Source organism: Pocillopora verrucosa, chromosome 3 (genome assembly GCF_036669915.1).
Source record: "Pocillopora verrucosa isolate sample1 chromosome 3, ASM3666991v2, whole genome shotgun sequence".
Taxonomy (NCBI): Eukaryota; Metazoa; Cnidaria; class Anthozoa; order Scleractinia; family Pocilloporidae; genus Pocillopora; species Pocillopora verrucosa.
Genome location: NC_089314.1, coordinates 11,009,063 through 11,031,203, shown reverse-complemented (window position 1 = coordinate 11,031,203; position 22,141 = coordinate 11,009,063). Strand labels below are relative to the sequence as shown.

General features: G+C 39.6%; 2 protein-coding genes across 5 annotated transcripts in view; one reads left to right on the top strand and one right to left on the bottom strand.

Annotated features, from left to right (window-relative positions):
• Nucleotides 1–3,698, top strand: part of LOC131797932 (lipoxygenase homology domain-containing protein 1) — a 38,603-nt gene extending 34,905 nt beyond the window's left edge. For all 4 annotated transcript variants that reach the window (XM_066163409.1, XM_066163410.1, XM_066163412.1 and 1 more), the window contains 4 exons: nucleotides 334–484; nucleotides 701–836; nucleotides 1,329–1,425; nucleotides 1,978–3,698. In XM_066163409.1, the coding sequence (XP_066019506.1) occupies nucleotides 334–484; nucleotides 701–836; nucleotides 1,329–1,425; nucleotides 1,978–2,484 (891 nt within the window). In that variant the 3' untranslated portion in view covers nucleotides 2,485–3,698. The remainder of the gene's footprint in view (nucleotides 1–333; nucleotides 485–700; nucleotides 837–1,328; nucleotides 1,426–1,977) is intronic.
• Nucleotides 3,699–5,165: 1,467 nt separating this feature from the next.
• On the bottom strand, nucleotides 5,166–18,593 carry LOC131797943 (nose resistant to fluoxetine protein 6-like). The gene is made up of 15 exons (XM_059115609.2): nucleotides 18,344–18,593; nucleotides 17,773–17,918; nucleotides 16,758–16,875; nucleotides 15,829–15,931; nucleotides 14,423–14,700; nucleotides 13,235–13,405; nucleotides 12,249–12,342; nucleotides 11,372–11,464; nucleotides 10,408–10,579; nucleotides 9,823–9,902; nucleotides 9,133–9,228; nucleotides 8,653–8,767; nucleotides 7,890–8,097; nucleotides 7,649–7,791; nucleotides 5,166–6,746 (listed from the first exon to the last, which is right to left on the bottom strand). Exons 1-15 carry the CDS (start codon nucleotides 18,558–18,560, stop codon nucleotides 6,630–6,632), a joined length of 2,151 nt encoding a protein of 716 aa, XP_058971592.2. The 5' UTR covers nucleotides 18,561–18,593; the 3' UTR covers nucleotides 5,166–6,629.
• Nucleotides 18,594–22,141: the final 3,548 nt, after the last annotated feature.

Here is a 22,141-nt window from a genome sequence, read left to right as displayed (position 1 = left end):
GAACTAGAGAGTCACTTACTGACCGCAGTGAAGATTTCTCGAGTGTTGACATTGTACTATTCATGGCACAATTTCAAATTTCAATCTCTACTGAATGAAAAAAGATAAAGGCTCAGGTGTAACACTTTTGCAAGCTCGTTCGAAAAGAATCCCAACCAAACAATGGCCTGGTTGTATTGTTGTGAACTATCATTGCACGCTTATCGTGGTTCTCCGTGTATCAAATCTGTTTGTTGTCAAAACGGTTTACTTTGGATTTTGCTTTCAGCAAAAGGGTCTTGAAAGCTTATGATAGGTTTATCATGGATTGCATAATTTTTAATTTTTCTTCAGTGGGCAATCAAAATCCGTGGGGATACAAGACGAGCACAAGCAATCCAACAGCTTGTGGAGCTTTTAAGAATTGACTACGATCCAACAATCCGCGCAGCAGCCATTGCCCTTCGGAACATGTGCGTTGACTCGGAAAACAAGAAAATTGTTGGTAAGACTCTTCTTTGATTCGTCTTAGTATGCACTGTTTCTTATGCACCATTATGCCTTGGCCCGTTTCTCGAAAGGCCTGGTTCACCGTTTCAATCATGCATTTGTTCGTCTAAAGGAGTTGTACCACTATTAAATAAGATGGACTAAATAGCGGTAACTTTCTGGAGACAATTTCAGACGACGTTGTCATTATTTACCTATTTATTCATTTCAGGCGAGAAAGCCGTATTACACTTGGTCCACAGGCTCCCCACAGGGGAGGAAGAAGAACGACTCGTGCAGGATCCGACTGTGGCCTCTCTTCTGTGCGCCATTTATCAGATTACCAACAAAAATGACAAAAACGCCAAGTGAGTGTAATTCGTTGTATCCTGCTCTATTTCTTGTAGTATTTTCTTTGCCACAGTGTTTCTCTATAGTTCATTGTGAAGGTTCTGTTTCCCTTTTGTCCTCAGAGTTATTACCTTTTTTTTTACGAAGATCAGCGGTGCACACAATTTTTCGTGTTCGTCAGGTCATGTGATAATACTCTAGAGAACTTTTTATTTCAAATTTCGCCTTATTCACGAGCATATGTAAGAATAATTTATAAAACATGAAGCTGGAAAATCCCTTAAAACCTGGAACGGGTAAAAAAAGCATACAAGCTAAAGAGGTCTATTTTGGCCTTGTTTTCTAAAGTTTGGGTTTCAGTCCCTGGGTATCTCTTAAAGACTTTTTTTTTATGTGATTGTGAGAAAACGTTTTTACACATTTTGCAGTAAATTTCTTTGTAAAGAATGTTGACAAGTAGTGTTTCACGTCTTTGTATGATTTTTTGGTGTCGTGTTCTTTTCTTACAGATACCTTCGAAAGACCAAAGGCATTCAAAAGATTGTAAGGATAGCAACAGATCAGAACAGGGTATACTCACCCCGTGTCATAAAAATAGCCAATCAGGTACAGACATGATTAAGTTCATGAAAATTTTTGTTAGCTTCATTTTGTGTGTGTGTGTGTGTGTGTCCATTTTTTTAATTTTTTCCATTTTTGAGGGACAAGCCAAGAGTTACTTGTCGCTATGAGAAACCCAATGTTTTGGGGAAGTCAGTTTGTGTTCCTCGGTTTGTCTCATTCTTCCAGATCGAAAGAAAGATGTAATTTTACTTTGTTTCTGTTTTTTACCAAGGCTACTTATCTACCGGGTTTGATATGGAATCAGATTTTCAGATTGCACAGTTTTCTTTTTCATTTACCCATGAAACTAATGGAAATGTGGCGCGCAGCACTCTTTGGCACTTAGCAACAAGATTCGGCGGCAAATATTTGTTCTTAACACTCTAGAGCAGTTTGAATATACTAAAGACCTTGCTACTTTTCTGCATGATCATTTAATTGACAGTTTGATTTGATTTGGTGATGCTGATTGTCCCTTTATCAAAAACGCGCCGAATGTGTTAGAATACAGTACGACCAATCTGAATACTTTTAGTAACGTCTGTTTTGTTATAGGTACTAGCCAACCTTTGGAGCCATAGTCAATTACAACAACAAATGAAGAATGAAGGCTGGCAGTACGATGCGGAACTCGCTCGTGCCCCGATGGATTTCGAAGCCACCTCCTTGCCACGAACGCCCGACGAACGTAGCCGAAGGGATCCGAACATTCGCCGAATGGAAAGCGACGATGATCAGTGGCGAAACGGCAGTCGCCGAGCGAGAGATCAGTGGGATGGTGAGCCTTCTGGAGTGACAGACATCTCCTCAGAATCAGATAGGCAACGCAGTTGGGGGGAGAGCTTGAATAACATCCCACCTCCTTATACATCTGATGACAACTATTCCCGGGGAAGTCGTTCAAGGGATGATCTCCCCATGGAGGTTATGTCGAGTTCACCAAGACCGTCGGCCTCTAATTCAGTCAGAGACGAGAATGAAAACTCCAGTGACAGGACTTTTAAGTTGAATGGTAGTGGGGGTGGGGGTGGGGGTGGAAAGAACGAAGACTTGTGGGTGTAAGACTGTGGCCCCTAAAGACTTTATATGGAGTAGAAATGTTTGAATTTTCTCCTTTTTTTGCAAGGTTTTTGTAGTACCATTAGATACGAACGCGGGGATGCTTTTTTTTCCACTTACTCATTGAGTACGAGGAATATGTCATCTAAAGTTATTTAATTTTATTTGATCTAAAGATGGCGACTCGATTTGTCTGCTCGTTTGGCACAAGAAAAACATATTTTGAAGTGAACACCTATTTACGCTGAGCTACAGAGACTATACTTACCTCCGAGAATATAGCATGTTTCTAACAGCATGTTCCATTGTAAGGTGATCAATTTCAGGTCATGTTCACGGTTAGCGACTTTTTCCAGAGCATTATTTCCTTTTAAATTATTCACGGCGTCCGTGGTTTTTGTTGCGTCATAACAGTCCTGAAAATTGGCTGTTTTACATAATTACAGTAGACAAAACCCGTGACATTAAACTTTATAGCGTTTGCCTTTGTTCGTTTTAACTGATTCAAGGACTTGAATTTTATGAATATTGTGTATTGAAGCTTTTTCAACTGCATTCGGCATATTTATTTTAATTTTCGAAGTCTTAGCTGCTGTTTTTAGCTTAAATTGTGCGAAACTCATGAAACAGGCGATACTGTTCTTTCCCAAACCGAATAAAGATAAGCATGGAAACTAGGCGTTGTTTATCCGCCATTAATTCAGAACATCTTAAAATGCTACAGTTTGAACAAAACGATGTCTACAAAATATGACACGAAATGAAAGTTAAACTTGAAAAACGCCTACTGTTCAGACTGACGACCGACTAGCTGAAGGTATACGCTTCGTTGCATGAATAGTCTTTATTCAAGTGTTATTTTGCACGAGACGAGTTTGATGAATGTGTTCCTCATGCCGCTCTTTAAAATTGCAATGTTTTATATATAGTATTCATGTAGTTGTTACTGCGCATTTCGTATGTCACTTCTAAAATTGTGTTTAATTTCATGACAGCACAGTAGATGCTTTGTACAAAAAAAAAAACTCATTAGAATACGAGTAAGTATGTAATGTATATTGTATTTAGTGTAGATCGATACAATATTTTAAAACGAATGATGGCTGCAGCGTGGTACTCTGTGGCTGGGTTATTTTGTAGTATTGGTAATATTTGTGATTGTTAACTTGTGCTTTGCTCATGTAGTTCTTTAATTGAATAATAAACATGAAGAATGTTTATAAGTGTTTCAGTTGTACTCAATCTTCCTAAGAGGGAGTTTTCTCAGTCTTTTTTTTTCAGAGGAATGGATTTGTCTTTCGGGAAGCTGCAACTGACACGACCAATCGCAAGATCTACCTTAAAAAATAGATTCAAGCTCCCTTGCGACTGTCCAGTAACAATATTTCAATAATTGTACGTGTGCATTTAGAGGCCTTCATTGTAAGGAATATATCAGATGCGAACACGAGCGAGGTTAACCTGAATCATGCTAGTATCTTGTTTAGATCACGTGCAGCATGTAAGACATGTTTTTATATTTTCGCAAAATCAGCAGAAAAATAAAACGCATATACACTCACGGGTGCGAAATTTTTAACCAAGGAAAGCACCGTTTAACGAATCGTGGGTCCAGATTTTATCTGAAAAACGTTGGCTCGACGGATCGAGGAAAAAGATAGAGGAGATCGCTAGATTTGAAGACCCCTATTATCTCGTTCTATGTACAAGGGAGAGTCCAACATAAGTCTGGTAGGATGCGGGATGAGGCTTCAAATCGTTGCGGGATGTGGAATACGAGATATGTTAAAGGCGAGATGTGGGATGAAAAAGGAAGGCGAGACCGGGATATGACCAGAATTTGCGAAATTTAATATCAGTATCAGTATCCAAATATAGACTGTCAGAGAATTTCCACGTTACATGATAACACAAGTTGAATATACTATTGTATACTCCAGTATTCACAAGGAGCAATTGTAAGGGCGTCTAGCTGCTTATTCACGGCGTTCCAACATTCCTTAGAGACTTGGGCGTTCGCCAAAGAGATATTTGGATGTGATAGTGGAAGGTTAAGTGGTGAACCCTTTAACTCCCAGATCAAATTTCTAATTCTCCTTACGGTCAACCATACAATTTTTATAATGTTAGTTCAGAGAATTTCATACTGGATCAACTAATTATCCCCAAATTTATATTTTTCTTTATTCTCATCACTTATCTGGTTGATATTGCGTTGATATCGCGAGGAGAAATTCTATCTTGGTCACTCATAGGAGTTAAAGGGTTAAGCTAACTGGCCGTAATGGCAGAGAGATTTAAAGCCGAAACACAGGACGTTTAAAGGGTGAAAAACAAGAAAAGTGCAGAGGCTTTAAACGTGTCAGCCATTTTAGAGCCAAAATGTTATAGCGATAGATGTGATCGTGGGTTTATCAATTTGTTCCGTCGTGGACCCAAAAGCTAATCAGCATGGCACGACTCAAGATGTTAAAAATACTATTAGGGCACTGAATCTGCCAACAAGAATTATAAAAAAAGCGTAAAACTTAGCCAATTGATAAATTATTTATCTGGCGTCAATAAAAAATAATCTTTTGAAATAGATGAATTTGACAGAAGAATTGCAAAGCAACCATTTGAAAATTGAAATATCCTCACACGGCTTTTTGCCTTGTTTTTGAAATTTGATCAAAGATACTCAATCATTTTTCAGCTTATCCTTTTAATTACATGACAAACAATCGCTGACAACAGATCATGCGATATTTATATCTGTCTGCCTCATCTTAACAGTGGATTTCCGATATTAACAACACAACTAATCAAGTTATTACCCCAGTCCACACTCCTGAAAACACGTGCCCTCAAGGGAAATCTAGAAACCGAGATCGGCTAAACGGGAATTTGAGTAACTAGGAGCTCGAAGAAAAGAGGAAAACTACTGTATTTCTTTCCATTTATAGTACTTTGTCGAATAGTATTATTCAGTTTGAGACGCTTCAGTTTTAAGAGTGAGTTTCAAAGCATAAATGCGTTACCAACATCACATCTGGTAGAATGATTCCCAACAAACTCTTCCAAATGGGCCAAAATTGGTCTACCAGGCTTCGTAAAACTAACTTTTCTAAGTTTCAGAAACGCTAAGATTATACATATGTATCTTCAATGTGCACATACATTGAAGGAGACATTAGAAGTGGAAAGAAGGACTATGCTTTTCAAGCGAAAATGCTCAAAATACGGCTATTTTAAAAGTGAAGCGCCTTACTGGTATCTATGAGGCACGGGTCGTTGAAATACAATATGAATAGTGCTTTAGGTCGTTTGTCTTGCCTGTAAGTTCATAATGACGTGACATGTTTGTTGATCCTTCAAGTGTCATCGAGATTTCATCATTTCATGGCCTTTGACAGACATTATGTCATACGATGTTCCCCAGGAAAGCCATGTCATACGCCTAAAAATTCTACCTCGAAAAGAAATTTTCTGAGCCTTATTTTATTGAAAAAATTACCTAACTTGACGTTTTTGCAGCTGAAAGTAAGACCTTTTCACCCTGCAGACAGCCCCCGTCAAGTGTAGGGTGGAAAAATATCGCAAAAATTGTAACGCGTTCTGTAGATATACACACCAGGGACCTTAAGCAAACCTAGACGGCGACGGCAACGAGAACATGACAAAACAAAAGATATAATGGACAGAAAAACAGCTCAGCGCATGCGTCTTAAAATACATATATTTCTTAGCCGTCCTCTGCAAAACAACAACGTGAAATCACCGAAATTTGCGCCGTCTGCGAACGGAAACCGCGGACAATATTTATTTTCCATTTGGATCTCAACGTTGTCTACATACGTTTTGCTGAGGTTGAGGTGTGGCGCCGTGAAAGACGGTAAACCCATGCAGCCATTTTCAAAAATTATGATTAAAAATATAAATTCATTTCTTAATGGACATCGTCCTTGGCGTTGCCATCCTATCTGCTTAAGGACCCAAATATCAATTTTTTTTATCGGGTATTTATCAATTTCTCGTCTGAGCCAGTCCTACGAAATATGCAAACAGAGCAGTATCATCCTTATAGAGAGGTCAGCTTGTAGCATCATCAATGAAGTCACTGGTAAGTAACGAGTACACATTGTTGAACACTAACATGGCGTGAATTTTTAACTTTTACTCCTAAATATAAGTTTCTCCAGTTGCATCGTGGGAAATTCCACGCAAACAGACACGATGAAGGCTACTCCGTATGAGATGCCAACGATGCCAACGTAGCGAAAGACCTGCGAAAATACAATTATGGAAACAAGAAATCACCTTAAGGCTGGTTTCGGATAAAAGAGCCGAATAAGATTCAATTCACATTGGTGTCATTTTCCCAAATCTTATTTGCTATTAGACTGAGCTATAACTATGGACCACACTTTCTATCGGTGTTACCAGTCTGATAACACACGCAGGATGTTGGGAGAACACGAGAAAGGTTTGTAAATCACGGTCCGGAAACGAGTGATTTACAAACTAAATGCATGGGTTTACTGGGCAATAAACGACGGGTTTTTCACAAATCAGGGCGCTCGTAGTATCTATAGAACATAGTTTTTTTTTCTTCAACATACATGATACAAATTGGATCGGGTTTCCGCAGGAATTAAAGTCATAAAGGATAGGAAATAATGTTCAGTAGTGTTCATTTCAGATTAACGATCGAGTTAATGCATTTTATAATCCATCAAATAGTACTGCTCCCACACGATTGGTCTAAACGCGTCACAAAACCGAATATACCCCAGCTGAAACAAGGGGATATCCGATGATATTACTCAAGCGACATTCCCCAATGTCTTAACTTAACGTTCAATAGGACAAAAAGTCTTCGAGAGAGTATTTCACTGTTGGTACAAAAGAAAGGACACTTTCGCTAGTTCATAAAGTCGTATTAGAAAACACTGAAAAGTAAACATCCAACGAAATAAACTCGCAGCTTTCCTCGAGCTTCGTTGTCGGAAAACTGTTCGCTTCTCGGAACAAATAATGCCCGCGGACAAATATCCGAGCAAATGGAGGCTAACGTTTCGATGATAGAAAACTAAGCAAAGCCATCACAACACTGAATGAATTATTGCTGTGGAAGATTTTCTATTAGGATGAAATGTAGGAGAAAATTTGGAAGAATGCTACTCACCATATAAGAATCGGTGTAGAACCAAACAGACTCAAATCGCGCGTACAGATTCTGAAGAACGATTACGTGAACAAGATAGGCACAGTAAGTTAAACGACTTAAGGGAATCCAGAAGCGAGCGGACAAAATCCTGTTCACCAAACCTTCAGAGTTAAAAAAAGAAAATCAAGAAAAGGTATTACAGTCATTATCTATAGCCATGTGCGTGTGTCTGACTTAAAATGTTAACTTGTTAACTTACCTCCGAGCCCACTTTGACATGCGAAAATTACCCAGGCTATAGCCAGGCTCCATGCAAAACGTTTTAAGATCCCGTATGCGATTTCTTGGGTGGGAGAGAAAGGGTGAGGATTGTGCTCTCTTACAGTCTTGTACTTGCCATATAAAGAGGACACAGCGAGAACGATAGCCAGACACCAGCCAGTCACATTAAACACGTATTTTTTGACCTTGATAGGGAAAAAAAACAGTCATCATTACAAGGATTCATGAATACCCACAGTGTACAACTGAATTTCGACGCAAAAATATTGATCTCGTGACTAAACAAAAGTCGATAACAAAAATTGGCGAGAATCAGAGAAGAACGAGTGACAACTCGTGGTGGGCTTTGGCCATGAAACTAAGTCCATAATGACAAACTTCCTGCATACTTCTAGGATTAGAATGTCGATAAGTGTTGGTCCTTAACCAAGGCAGCTTCGTTCATCCCCTAACGAAAATATCAACATAGAAAGCCACGAAAAATTAAATAATGTTTGGCTTTGCTTAACTTGATCACTGGCGTTTTTCTGCGCTTAAGGCAACGTACTTCTTGTTCTTTTACATAGTGCGTCATGAGCGTCTTGCATTGGGTCAGCTGTACACTCCGACTTCTCGCTAATTTGCCGCCTTTTTGTGATTACGTCGGTTATGGTTTTCTGACACTCAATAAAAAAGTATATTATTTCTTCTTTCAGCGTCTGCTAAAAAGGAGAACAGTTATACCATAATGACTGCATCACCTTTGTGGGAAGCCTGTAGTCCTTTGTGTGATGAAAAAAGTAGCCCAACACCATACCAACAAGGTATGACGCGATACGACAGTAAGGCTTGGTGTAGACGAGAGCAAAGTCATCACTGCATCAGAAATAGAAAATATATTATTAACGGACCGATCATTATTTATCGCCTAAGGGAGGGGGACACGATCGGAGGATTTGGTTTTGATACGATAAACTTTACCAGATCCCTCGATAAGATTTATTATTCCCACTCAATGGCAGTTAAATGGAAGTCAATTTTTCCCCTTTATACTATGTTTACGACGGCCAATCTTCCTCATTTCCCCATGGAAACTATGTGATTTTCCCAAAAAATCCCCCACACCCCTCCCTCCCCCAGGCTATTAAATAATGACGGGTGTCCAAGTACCGCTCAGCCATATTCATGGAATGAATAACCTTGACAAAGTGCTAAATATAAAGCAAAGAGAAGATTCTTACTCCGTAAGATCATGAGAAGAATAAAGCGTTCCTGTGATTGCAAAACTGGCACATGACAAGACAGCAACAATTGCAAGCAGTCCTCGAAGGCGCAGCCTAAAATTTAGAAAAAAGAATCTAATATTAAATCGGCTTAAGCTTTGGAATAGAGGTAAATAGTGATAGACTGTGCTCGCTAAGAACACCAAATTTAGTGGAGTTTCCGTATCCTTTGCTTAAACGAATGCGATGGAAGATGTGGAACAACCGCTGGCCTTACTATCCACAGTTTTAGCTTCATGCGTCTGCGGCAAAGTTACACGCAAGAATACTATATGGCAAAGACCAAATGCATTTGACTGACTTTGAAGTCGTTTATAAAATCATAAAACTACTCCTTAAAAGTAAAAAATCTCGACTGCAAATTGACATGAAATCAATTTTAGAAAGGTATTTTACAGTTGTTTTTCTTGGACATTATCTGTTCCTTGAAGCTCACAGTTTTCCTCGAGCGTCCCTCTTCGCATATTTTCGCGCCGAATGGCGGCTATTGTCGATCTATTTACTTGGAATCACTAAGTTGCAGACAACAACTGTTCATTAGTCACTAGAAGTAAGAGGAAAAAATATTCAAGCCAGAGGGAAAGAATAAAACATAAAAATTATCGTGAAAGTTCCATTGATGGATTGTGTTGGATCATCAGCTCGTACCAGTAGGCTATGAACAAGATCACAGGGGCAATGGTGTAAAACTGCATGTCACTGGCCAGGTACCATGACCACATCATACACTGCAGAGGAAAAACAAAACACAGTGTAACGTTACACAAAATTTATCCAGAGTTTTTAAGAAAGGTAAAGGTAAAGCTTGTACTCCAGCTTGTTGGTCTACCCAGCAGAGTTTATCCCGGTTTTTTTTACCATGGATGGGAAGCTATTCCATCGCTAGACTACCCCCTTAGTATTTAAAAGGCTTCCCTGATTGTTCAGCCTTTAAGCCTTTTTTACCCTTTTTTAGAGTGCAAAACTCCTGGGTAGAAAAAAGGCACTGTGAAAGTCAATCGTTTTCCCTAAGAACTGCACAACACATTGATCTGGCGATCTCTACCCAGAGACCAGCGCACCTACCAACTGATTATATTAAAAACTTATCCACAGATTCTAAGTGACACTTTTTGATTTATCATGTTCTCATCAAAATTGAATCTCTCACCTTTATTTCGCAAAGAGTAGACAACTGTGCAGCTCAGCACAACAAAGATGTTTTTACTTAAAGTTACATATAAGATGTCTCACCCCACCATCAACTTTTGGTTTGGGATAGAAGTTGTTGATGTAGAGAAGATTTGTCCACCAGTACTTGTTACAAAGTGATTTTTCTTGTACTACAAACCATCCAGGACCCTCGCCGAGAAATTCACTTATTTTAACGTAAAAAAGCAACACAAACATGTAGGTTGGAGTCAACCTGCGAGAAAGATTATAAGCACATCACTGAATATCAGGGAGGGGGGAAGTTTTTAAAGAAACTGTGCTGCTGCGTCGGTGGGAGAGTATGAGAAGGTAACTTGGTCTTACCAACTGAGTTGGTAACGAAAGTTGGCCACCGTAGAGAATTCAAAAGCTGAAGAGTCTTTTGAGTGTCAGCCCTTTGTCGCTCTGACGAAGGGCTAAGGCTCGAATCGTCAGCAATGAAACTCTTTACTGTGGCCAATTCACTGAATATCTTTCGAGAAGACTAAATATAGAACCTTAACATTTACTTTACATGGCATGATGACGGAAATAGTGCTGAAATGTCTATTTACTCACATTTACAATCGATTTTGTCGATGCTCCGTCGTTAAAAAGTGATTGTATCTTTTTTCTTGGAAAATTGTAAAATATGTACGTTTCCTGGAATTTAGTAGCCAAGGGACAAGTCATTATTCATCACCAGGGGGGATCGGAGGACTTTTTTCGGGGGGGAGTGTCAATGAGGATAAAGAGGGAATACAGAAAACTGACTGCCAATGAAAGGGGATCCTTAGAAGGCGGGGATCAGGTAAATTTTATTGTGACACAACCAAAACCCTCGCCCACCCCCCTCCCCCCCATAGATAATGACCGTCCCTTATCTCTAATTAACCGGTTAGCCTCTTCGGAACAGTATCTTGTACATAACAAGGGTTAACTTAATTTGACCATGTATGACTTGGATACGTTGAAATTAAAACGCAATGTATCTAAATGGTAGAAGAGGGATGTAGGAGAAACCTACCTCCAAATGCGATGAAAATAGAAGAAAAGGAGCGGCAACTTCCCCTCGTTTTTGATCATACGACGAAGTGACAAATAAGAAACTAAGAGTCCACTGCAGATGACAAAACAAAATCACTGAAATTTACCGTTTGAACTCTTATAACGGGTAGCGGTTGTGGCTATTCGTCGTGGCGCGTAACGTTATAATGAGGTACAATCATTTGCCTCACAATGTCACAACCGCTGTGTCTTTACCTCGGCAGACACACCATTTTACTTGTTCACAATATATATATAATAAAATCAGTATGGTTCTTTTTATAGACCCTTTGATAAGTTCATAACATATAATTATAGCATTGCTAGATTTCAGCATAACATCTGTACTTTTAAAAATACTCAAGGGATACAAGCATAATGAAACTACTTCAAGTCGTCACCCAGCGCTTTTCAACTTTAAGAATACCTCCAGATGGGTTTTGTGAAGTAAAATGATATTTGGTGATACGGCTAGTCGTCCGTTACGCGATGCATCATATATTAGTGGGCCACTGATTTCATCGTTCAACCCATGTATATCGAGTTCATATTGACATTCTTCAAGTTCTTCAGATTCAAATGCTGGTATAGAAAATTATGAAGAAGCCACAAAATTTTCGAGTTGCTGTGACAACCAATGACAAAAAATCGAATAGGAGAGTTTGACTGATTCTGTTCTTCAATTCCGTAAAGAGAGAGGAAACGTGGAAACGAAAAAATGTCGTAGTCGTGTTCGGTTTTTATTTTAAATTTTTCTGTACTTTTTTTGTCGCCTACAGAAAGAGCGACAATGGACGACAAATCCGTTGTCTTCCTAGACTACAGGGAATCGGAAGTTCATAACATACAATGCTTACCTTAGGAAGAAGAAGGTGTCAGTTGAAAGAGTTCCATTCCTGATCATTTGAAAAGTGAAACGTTGAGAAGTTCGCTTAAGTGAGTTCACATTACCTATAAAAATAACAATAGTTGGAGGCAATTCAGAGCATGCAATGACTGAGATTCTGTACAGCTACCATGAACCCATTCATTCAGTAACAAGGCTCGTATCCTGCAAGAAGACTTCTTATGGAGGAGAAGAAGTTGAGAGAGAGAGAGAGATGAAATACTGGGATGTGGTATGTGATGAGACGTCAAGCGTCTGAAGTGGCTTGGGTTCGATTCCTGGACCTAGTGTCACGTGTTCGTTGAATCTTCTAATGGTTTTCGAATCAGTGGACGATCAACCACTGAATGGGTTTACCACTGCTAAATTCAACTAGTTATCCATCTATTATTCATCTCTTCATTAATTAATCAATTTGATTTTAAGAGAAATATCTAGAAAAGTACTTTTTATGATTGCTTTCATAACAAATTAAAATGCAGTAGAAGTGAAAACTTAAGAAAGAAAGAAAAAACATAATGCTGCGCAACAAGAAGTGGCAATTACTCAACCGTTATAAGCTCATTGTCTGGGGGAGGGGGCGATCAGGTAAATGTCATGCCCCCCCCCCCCTTCACACACCAGGCGACGAATGTTCAGTCCCTAATCGTGGTAAGTTGTAGGGGTAACTCTAGTGAGAAGTTAATCAATGTACGGTGAGTCTGTATGGTAGAAATGACTCTAAGATGTGGTGAGAGAAACTCAAATGGCACAAGAACCTTAATCTTTTCCCAAGCCTTCGCCTGTTGGATTACATTTACATCAAATCTGGGTGCCATTTTGGAAAAAAAGCAACGAAAAAATGATTTGTGTCGAGGCAGTCGCGTGTGTGTTCTTTCTTAGCTTACGGGCAGCGACCAATCACATTGCGCGTAGAGTTCCGCCCATGGAATTAATGGCGAGAGGACTAATACTTACCTATTGGTACCGCAAACAACATTGCATAACAATGTCCCAAGATAATCCACCACATGGTCACTACTCTCATACCGTTAATTGAAGTAATGGCACCAGCAGGAATCTTGGTATCCATTATACAACTAGTGTTTTGTATTAATGAAAAACACAAAAAGAATCGAACCATACGATCTGTAGAATGAAAACATTTTTGACATGCTGGAGGTTACTGATGTGTAAAACGTTCACGATAAATATCACGAATTTATCGTCATCACAGTGTAACAAAATAGTTATCTTGTTGGGTAGGAGTCTGAGAGAGGCGGTGGCCTCTAGTCAGTGCGCTTGACTACCGGTCGGGAAGTCTGGGTTCGAGACCAGGCCGCGCCATACCCAGGAGTACAAATAAGTACCAGTGAACCGTTAGGGAAGCCTGATGAAATGCTCGGGGTTAACCTTGCGATGGACTGGTATCCCATCCACAGGGGAGTAGCAATACTTAGTCACTTATTAATTCAGAAACTGGCCGCGAATCATTGAGTTGCTTCCTAGGGAAAATTACCTAGCTTTCACGGAGGCTCTCTCCACCTGGTGGCATAAACTGGTACCGGCGAACTGTCAGGGACACTCCCTGGATGGGATGGACCGCCATCCCATCCAGGGGGGAGTAGTGATACTCTTAGCCACCTCTAGCCAGAAAGAGGGATAAGCTCAAAGGTGTAGTTAGGGTGGGGTCCTGGGATGTCCGTGACCCCCTCTTTCTTTGTGAGCCTTTTTGTCACATCAAATAAAACACGGCGTGGAAGAGGATATGAAAACTTTGTTGAGTATGCTCTACTTGACACAGTGTGACCCTTCCTTAAAAAATCTTGGCTACGTCCCTGAAACTCCAGTTAGATGGGCCTTTTAGCTCAAGTGCAGACAGGAAATTATAAAAGCTAACTAAAAGTGAATGCAATAGATAGTCAAAGCATATATCAAATGGTAGGATGCCATGTCAGGTGACGATACGAAATTCCACTCAAGGAGAGAGCTGCGCCATTTGAGGGCTGTTCAAATTCCTGATTGACCGTGCAAATTTTACCTTTTCGCCTACTTTTTAAGCGTTTGATGGTTTGCAGTTCAACTAGTTGAAGCCCTTCTCGTGTAACATTGATCAGGGTGTGTTCTTCTTACATACTGCAATACATCAGATTATGGTGTACTTACGCTGCCTTACTCTACGCGTTTGCTCGATTGACAGAGTCGTCCAGGGACCTGATTTCACGTGAGAGGAACTTTCAAGAAGAGGGATTTTCTCTGCGGTCACGTGATCACTTTTTTGATTACTGGGGAGGTTATCGTGATCTGTAGCTGTGAGTCTCTCTTTATCCGAAAAAGGGCTATCACTCTTGCTGACATGTGCGGGATGTGGCTCCAGAAAGCTCAGAATACAGTCGACGATTGTACCCAGAAGGCATAGGAACAAAATGAAACCACAAACAGCCCTGATGAAAAAATTACACTTTTATAAAAACAGCAGTATGTTACAGAAACAATGTAATTCTCATCTCCTCCACTAACAAGCATATATAGATTATGGCTCTTGCCGCATTTTGAGGTTCCGAAAATCACCCTTTGTGCTTTAAAACTGTCTTCAAATTTGCGTTAAATTCAATTATCATCAATTCCTGTGACCTCCAACTTTGGGACCCTGTGGGCGTAAAATTGAGAATCGCCTTCCTTAACAAGACTAAACCACAACATATCGGAGAGAATATATTGCAATGCAGTTTACAGGGTATGCAATATTCTAATGGCGACGATGATTTCGATGCTTCTCGAAGTATAATTTCTATCATCATAAAGAGATCGAAAATATCTGAGAAAAATATTTTATTTTAAATACCAGCCTCGCCATGTTTTTTAATAAGCGAATCAGTTTCGTTAAATTATCTCATGTAAGAGTGATTCTTAGCGGAAGCGGAAGGTCCTTGACATTTCGTATTGTAGGCTTTTACGTCAATAGCAGTTCTTAAAAGTAAAAACTTCTGTCTGCCCCCTCGATTAACATCATGCTTTTATCCAAACAACGGTAAATGTTAGTCCCTTCTTGTCACTCGTTCCGAGGAGAAGTAGATAGATGTGAATCTGATCATGATTCGAATTGCAGAGTAACAAGGTGTAACAAACAAGGCAAAAAATGCATTGAGGCGGTCAGCACTCTGGATGTGAACTTTTTACTTGAGATGTTAATAATTTAACAGAGAGATCCCTTGTTGCCGTGGGTCTGTTCAATTACAGATCATACCGAGATGACGTGAAAGTGGTAAGAAAACAAAGGTAGCACACCAGACGCAGCCGAGTGTATCGTTGATGTTCTTTCGCGTATAATTCAGCTTATTCAACAAATTTGAATAGGAAGCGACTTTGACGTCATCTTAGAACTATTCAAGCATTCGATGTGTATATGTAGGCTTAAAAAGATAGAAATCAGTTACTGCATTCGAATTTGACGCATCTAGCGTAATAAAATTGACATTGAACAGTTTATATATCAAGATTCCTAACATCCTGAACTTGGTTCAGCAGTAAAGCAAACAGTGGGGCCGCTTGTTATTAATAAATATACTCACAAAGTGATGATAACGCCAGTTGTATATTCAGACTTTTTGTTGCAGTAAGCATACTGTTCCTTTTCATCCACGGCGTATGGCTTCAAGGTGAACTTTGGGGAATCTAGAAAAGGCCAGAGGTTGAGTTACAGAGTTGGGAAACGGACTGATTTTCCCTCAAGCCTTTCTTACAAGAACGACAAGCTAAGTAATCGTCGTAACATCTTTCGGCGAGATCTTTCATTTGAAGGAACTGTGTACACTTACGGCGACATAATAGTTGAGAGGTTGAGTCAAAAACAACTTTTTTGTTGTGAAGCTTATGGTAAACAATTGATCTTAATGTCTATGTACTCTAACAGTGTTATTACTAAAACAGAATAGGGGCGCTCATTAGAATAGGGGCGCTTTTCAATGAAAAAAATTTGTGGGTGGCGCATAATGGAGAGTGGGTGCATTTTGGAAGAAGGGTGCCAAGTCGAATCACTACGTTAAACATAGAAAAATGTTAAGGAACATTGGAATTTGTGGCGTTACAGTGTTGCTATGTAGAGAGGGGAAAGGGGAAAAAAAAGGCGTCAAGGCTATTTCAGATTGGCTAGAGGGGGAGCTAAAACTTTTCATAAAGAAGTTTAGGGGGGGGACAGCAGTTTGAGGTACATTTTAAAGGCGGTCCATTGCCCAAGGTAGGTGTCATTCAAACTTACTATCTTATGGTTATATGTGACATAAACTTAAATAATTATCAGGCATATAAGAGGAGATGTTTGTCGATGGGAGGGGAGGGAAGGGGCTCATCACGTAAATTGAATAAAGAAGAGGGGTCACAAGCTATCTACATGGCCTGGATGGGGGACTTACAGAAATTTTAATCTTTCCCTCCTCCTTCGCCCCCCCCCCCCCGCCTCACATAAATAATGACCGGTCACTACGGGAAAAAAAAGTAGTACCTATTTGTTGAAAGATGTATTGTAGAGCATGAACCACATCTTGTTCATCGCAACTTTTTGGTACACAGAGACCCCAAGGAAAAGAGAGTTGATGTAGCCCCAAAGGAATAACGGGTTCCTGTGGCGAGATGAAACAACAACAACAAACAATAAGAAAGTTGGTTAAATTCACTAAAAATCAAATCTGTATGTGTCTCAACTATGTATGGCAATCCCTTAGAGTTAATTATATTTATATAATAGGCTCAGTTATGCACGCATTCTGATTGGTTCTCACTTATGATCCATTGGAGGACAAACGAATAGATGACGTCATCATTAAAACCTTTTTTAATTCTTTATTATATAAAACAAATAGATTCCAAGTTGCCGTGCGTCTGTTCAGTAATAGATCACAGAGGACGTCAAAATGTGGTAAGAACATCAGTAACACACCCGGCTGCACCTCGTGTATCACTTTTTTGTTCTTACCACATTTTGACGTCATCTGTGATCTATTACTGAACAGACGCACGGCAACTTGGAATCTGTTTGTTAACTAGAATTGGTAGTTCATTATTAATCGACTGGTAGGAGGCTTGGAGGAACTAGGCGAGGTCACATGGTTTTAGGGCAAAACGGAAGTGAGTTAGTCGTTGGTAAGAGAGTATAAAGGAGGGATCATGAAATTATATTTTGACATAACAAAAAAAACTCCGATCTCCTCCTCCCTTGCCGGTCCTTAGCATTCAAGCGAAGTTGCTATTAGTAGTAATAATGATAATAATAACCGAATAGAGACACAAAATTTGAAGGTTAAAAGTTAACTCCGTTTAATCACGCTATCACTTGACCCATAGTGGCGGTAACACTCCATCACTTATGAATCTCTACTCGGAATATTTAATAAAGTGAAACCTTTTTGAACCGATTTTTTAAATTTCTGTTTAAATAGAAATGTTAATAAGAGTGCTTACAGTTTACTCTCAATGATGTCTTATCTTCACTTAAATGATTTGCAACGATAGCCACCTACCTCAGTGACATTAAGCTGTGATATTGAAAGGAAAGCCGTGCAATAGTGGGCCTCAACTATGGTCTTTGTACATTCACTGTATGATCCTATCATGGCGAAATTTCCCAACAGCATTCCACTCGGAGGTTTACCAATAGCATCTAGGTCTGGAAAATACAGGTAACTTTTATTACGGTGTAGAATGAAAACTTGCGAGAGTTATCTTTTTTTTTAATATTGTTTAGGAAATATTGTGACGAAGTCCGGTGGGTAGAGCTGAAAATGTCAGAAACTTTAGGATTCACGTGTGAAACCTCATGGCCACATTATACTACAATGGTGGAATAATAATTTGATTGAAAAGAGGTGTGTTTCTTAGCTGTGGTAAGGACAGCGTTTTAGTCCCCCGCCACCATCCATTTTTTGTGTTTTCAAGTATTTTTTTTAATTTGTCCTTTTTTGTAGCATTTTCAAGTTAATCCTGCGTTGTATGAAGGGAAATGTGTAATCCGTTTTCCCGTATAAACGGCAGAAAAGTTCCGTTTACTTTTTACGAATAACTTCATTTTAAAAAAGACTCTTTCATACTCACAATAAGCAAGCGTTGAAGCGTTCAGCTTTGTCACGGCATCGAAACATTCCTCGGAAACTCCAGCGCTCGCTAAAGATATATTTGGAAGTGTTGATGGCAGACCAAATAGCTGTGCGAACTGGGCGTAGCGCCCAGAAAGAGATAAAGCCAACATGTACGGCATTTGAGAGAGGAAAAACAATAAGAAAACTGCAGAAGTTCTCGATAACATAGCCATGTCAGATCCTCTGCGCTCTAACCAGAGATCAAAATAATAGGGTTTCTTTATTCGTCTCCTTCCAGAAACCTGGTCCCGTGGTTTATCCCATGTTTAGCCTTTTGCACATCAGCTGTTAAATTCTGTGAGGTCATCCACACGCGGCCCAAGCTCCAGCTGTGAGATGATCATCTTGCACAATAACATTCATGGCGGAATTATCAGAGTTTGTATGGGAATATTTATTTACACACAGGCTGTGAGTAGGTGTCATTGATTTTACCCGTAAAATGTTCGTATTTCGAAATATTTATTGTTGTAAATTGACCGTATTTGGTTCCTCATTCGTGTTGAAATTTTCAACGCGCTCCTCTCGTAACTTAACACCGAGTCACACAACGCGTGACCTTTCATGAATTGTTGGCTTTTTCTCGAGATTTGAGCTTGGGCTAAAGCCCCCCCAGCCTCTCCCTCTGCGTGGTGCCTAATCAAGCACGCTTAAAATCCTTTAACTCCTATGAGTGACATTAACTGATTGCTAGTGGTGAAAAAAAAATCGTGGGTGAAATATAGCTTAAATTTCGTTCGTTGAAAACTTGATTCCAGGAATTTAATTCACTTAACTCGAGTGTTCTTGTTAAAGTTAGAATCCTTAGAGCCTGAAAATTGACTTTCTTCAGAAATTTTGGAAGGATCGCTGTAAAAGTCAAAATCACCTGACAATTGAGTACAATTGGGAGCTAGCACTGTCAAGAAATGTTTATTTCGTTTGCGAAAATAACGGGTATGGGGGAAGGTTGTTTGTTATCATGGGGTGAAGCCTTGCTGGGAATATCTGCTGGATATGATCAAAACAAAAAGTTCAAGGATCAGTCTTTAGGAAGTAGTTGGCAATATGAAAATTTTGGCCACCAAAATGTTTATGTTTTTAATGATTTGAAGACAACCTTGGGCTTTCTTGATGACATTGTTTCCGGCTTCCGATGAAGTTCTGTCTGCGTGATTGAGTGCATACTTTGTCGCTATGTGCTGTATATGATTTGGCTTGTCTTGTCACGCGCTCATGTGACACGCTCTCCCGGCGCGAACAAGACGTTTGCCCTACTCGTTTTTCAGGCTGACTCATATCATTGAAATGAGATAACATGACGCCAAGGGGGTTTATGTGAAATCACAGGCGGCTCAAGCTCTAGCTGTGAGATGATCACCTTGCAAAATAAGAGTCATGGCGAAATTATGGGAGAAGCTTCTCCTATGTACGTAGTAAACCTAGAAATGGATAACTCACTAAAACAGGTTCTTTTCATCACAGCAAGCGGTTAAAAAACAAGCGATGCACTGTTGAAATAAGGTAGGGTATATTTATTGAGAATTTGACTGTATTTTTTTTATTCCTAAGAGCGGTCGTAATATTCCCATACAAACTCTTATAATTTCGCCATGAATCTTTTTTTTCCGCTTGGGGCCGCTTGTGTGAGAAATGTGAATATTATTTGCAAATGACGGTAATAGCTCCTTTAGGCCGTATGTGCTTACATTCAATAAAAGAAGTTTTAGTTCTTTATATTTGTCGTGGTTGCAAGATCTTGGAGTATACAGAGATCGCTCAAATACTTTCTTCAGCGGACTTATTCTGAGAAGGCAGTAATTTGAAGAAAGGAAGCGATGTTTGCGTTTGTAGGTCCGTGTACGGTTTATTTGATACCTTTCGCGCGAGAATAAAGACATCACGCATGTCAAATGCGTGACAAGCTGATGGAGGTACGTTGATACTCAATTTTACAGGCATCTCACGCAATTATTTGGCGTCCTAAATATGTTTAAAAAAACTCTTAAGAAAAACATTTTCAACGCACCGTGCTCTAGAAATCTCATCTAAGTAAAATGACGTGTGAAAGCACTCTTCGAGGCGTTTGAAGCGCCGTCTTATTGAATTAGTCTTGATCGTTGGCTTCATATCTGCAGTCTCCTCGATCTAACACATGAAGCATACTTAGTCATATCGTCATGGTTTTTTTCATTCAAACACACTCATTTGTGAGCGAGTAGTAATCGCTTGATTGGCCAAACTGAGATAATACATCTCTAATAAACACAAATAGATTCCGATGAAAAAACGCGGTTTTCCGATAGAATAGGCAAAATTATATTCGTAACACCTTTCAACAAAAGTAAGATTACCGTGGTGGTGCTGAACATTCTTTCTAGGTGTTTGTTTACAGAGCGACGTTTAATCGTTTTTTTCCCAAAATTTAAGCCGTTTACTCAGAAGAAGCGCCAAACTTTGAAAAAATGGTGGGAGACGAAGCATTTATAATGACTTCCCTTGTATTGATTCTCGCCTTATTTCCCTGAAGGAGACGGCGTTTCTTTCAGAGGATGCGACTAATGTCTCGGCACATAGAGGATGACACGGATTGTTGAAACGGGAAAGTATTACGAGTGAATTTGTCTGCCATTCCGAAAGCATTGTTTACAAAGTTAACCACGAGACGAGCGCGAGTGTCTGGAAAATATTTTCTAGTTCACGATTTAGCAGGCATCTGTCACTACGGGCAATGTAATTGGCTGCGGCATTCATTAGGACGAGTTAAACCATCTCGCGAGGTAGTATAAGTTTGCGGGAATTTCCGGTCATAGAGGCGATTTCCCTTGTTGTTTTTGCATTTTTAACTAGCTAAACTTAGGACGAGCTCTTTTCCCTGTACTTCGAACTTCCAGACTTTTCCGACTTTAACTTGTCAAACTTGGTCTAGCGAAAACACAACCCGTAAGTCATGACGCGAAAAGTACTGGAAGCCAGACGAGGATCAGGGAATGTTTTGGAATACCCTTTCGGAGCTTGCGTACTATTTTGCAAATTTTTCCGGCGCGAATTAATCCATTTGCTTAACTTTGAAGGACGAAGAAAATTGGACAAACAAAAAAACAAAAAACAAATCAAAAAAGGCTTTCGAAATAGGTCGGCTATGAAACAAAACTGAAATGGTAGTCGTAGATAACAATTCAATAACTAAAACAGAAATGATTAATTTATACTCGCAGAGTTCAAGCATTTAGGAGGTTTCCTGGAAAAACAGGACCAAAGGTCACTGGATCAAGGATCAAGGTCAAAACACGAAGCCGTTTTTGGCGACTGCCGGAGGGAAGAGCAAATTATCAGCTGCTTTAACTTCATCTCTTCAATTTTTTACTGACGTCATATCCTTAAAGGAAAAGCAGATGGAATGCATCTGAAGAATCACTTGCTAAGAAGAAGACGTTTTTAGTCGTTTTTCCGACAGTATTTGACAAGAGACATAATTTGGAAAGTGATAAAATTGTATCGCCCCACTGAGTTGTTGTTGTGAGTCCCCTGGAGTATACATGGACGACAGTCGCCAAAATTGCACCGGAAGTCAGAGACGCAATCTCATACCGACACTCGGGATAATTTAGAAATTTCATGTGAATATAATATATGCACAAGTAAATCCGCTATGTAGCTTTCAGTCTTCAATAGGAGTTCTAATAGTCGGTAGGCGAAAATTTATACTTCCACAAAGTAGTATGGCTTTTTCAGTATTTAGTATTTTCTCTTATTTTCGCTTTTACATACGGAA

Coding starts and splice junctions, on each gene's coding strand:
- LOC131797943 (XM_059115609.2), bottom strand. CDS start 18,560: ATGGCTATGTTATCGAGAACTTCTGCAGTTTTCTTATTGTTTTTCCTC. Junction 16,876..17,772: donor CACAGCTTAATGTCACTGAG/GTAGGTGGCTAT, acceptor ATCTCGCCACAG/GAACCCGTTATTCCTTTGGG. Junction 14,701..15,828: donor ACTGGCGTTATCATCACTTT/GTGAGTATATTT, acceptor TTTTTTCATCAG/GGCTGTTTGTGGTTTCATTT.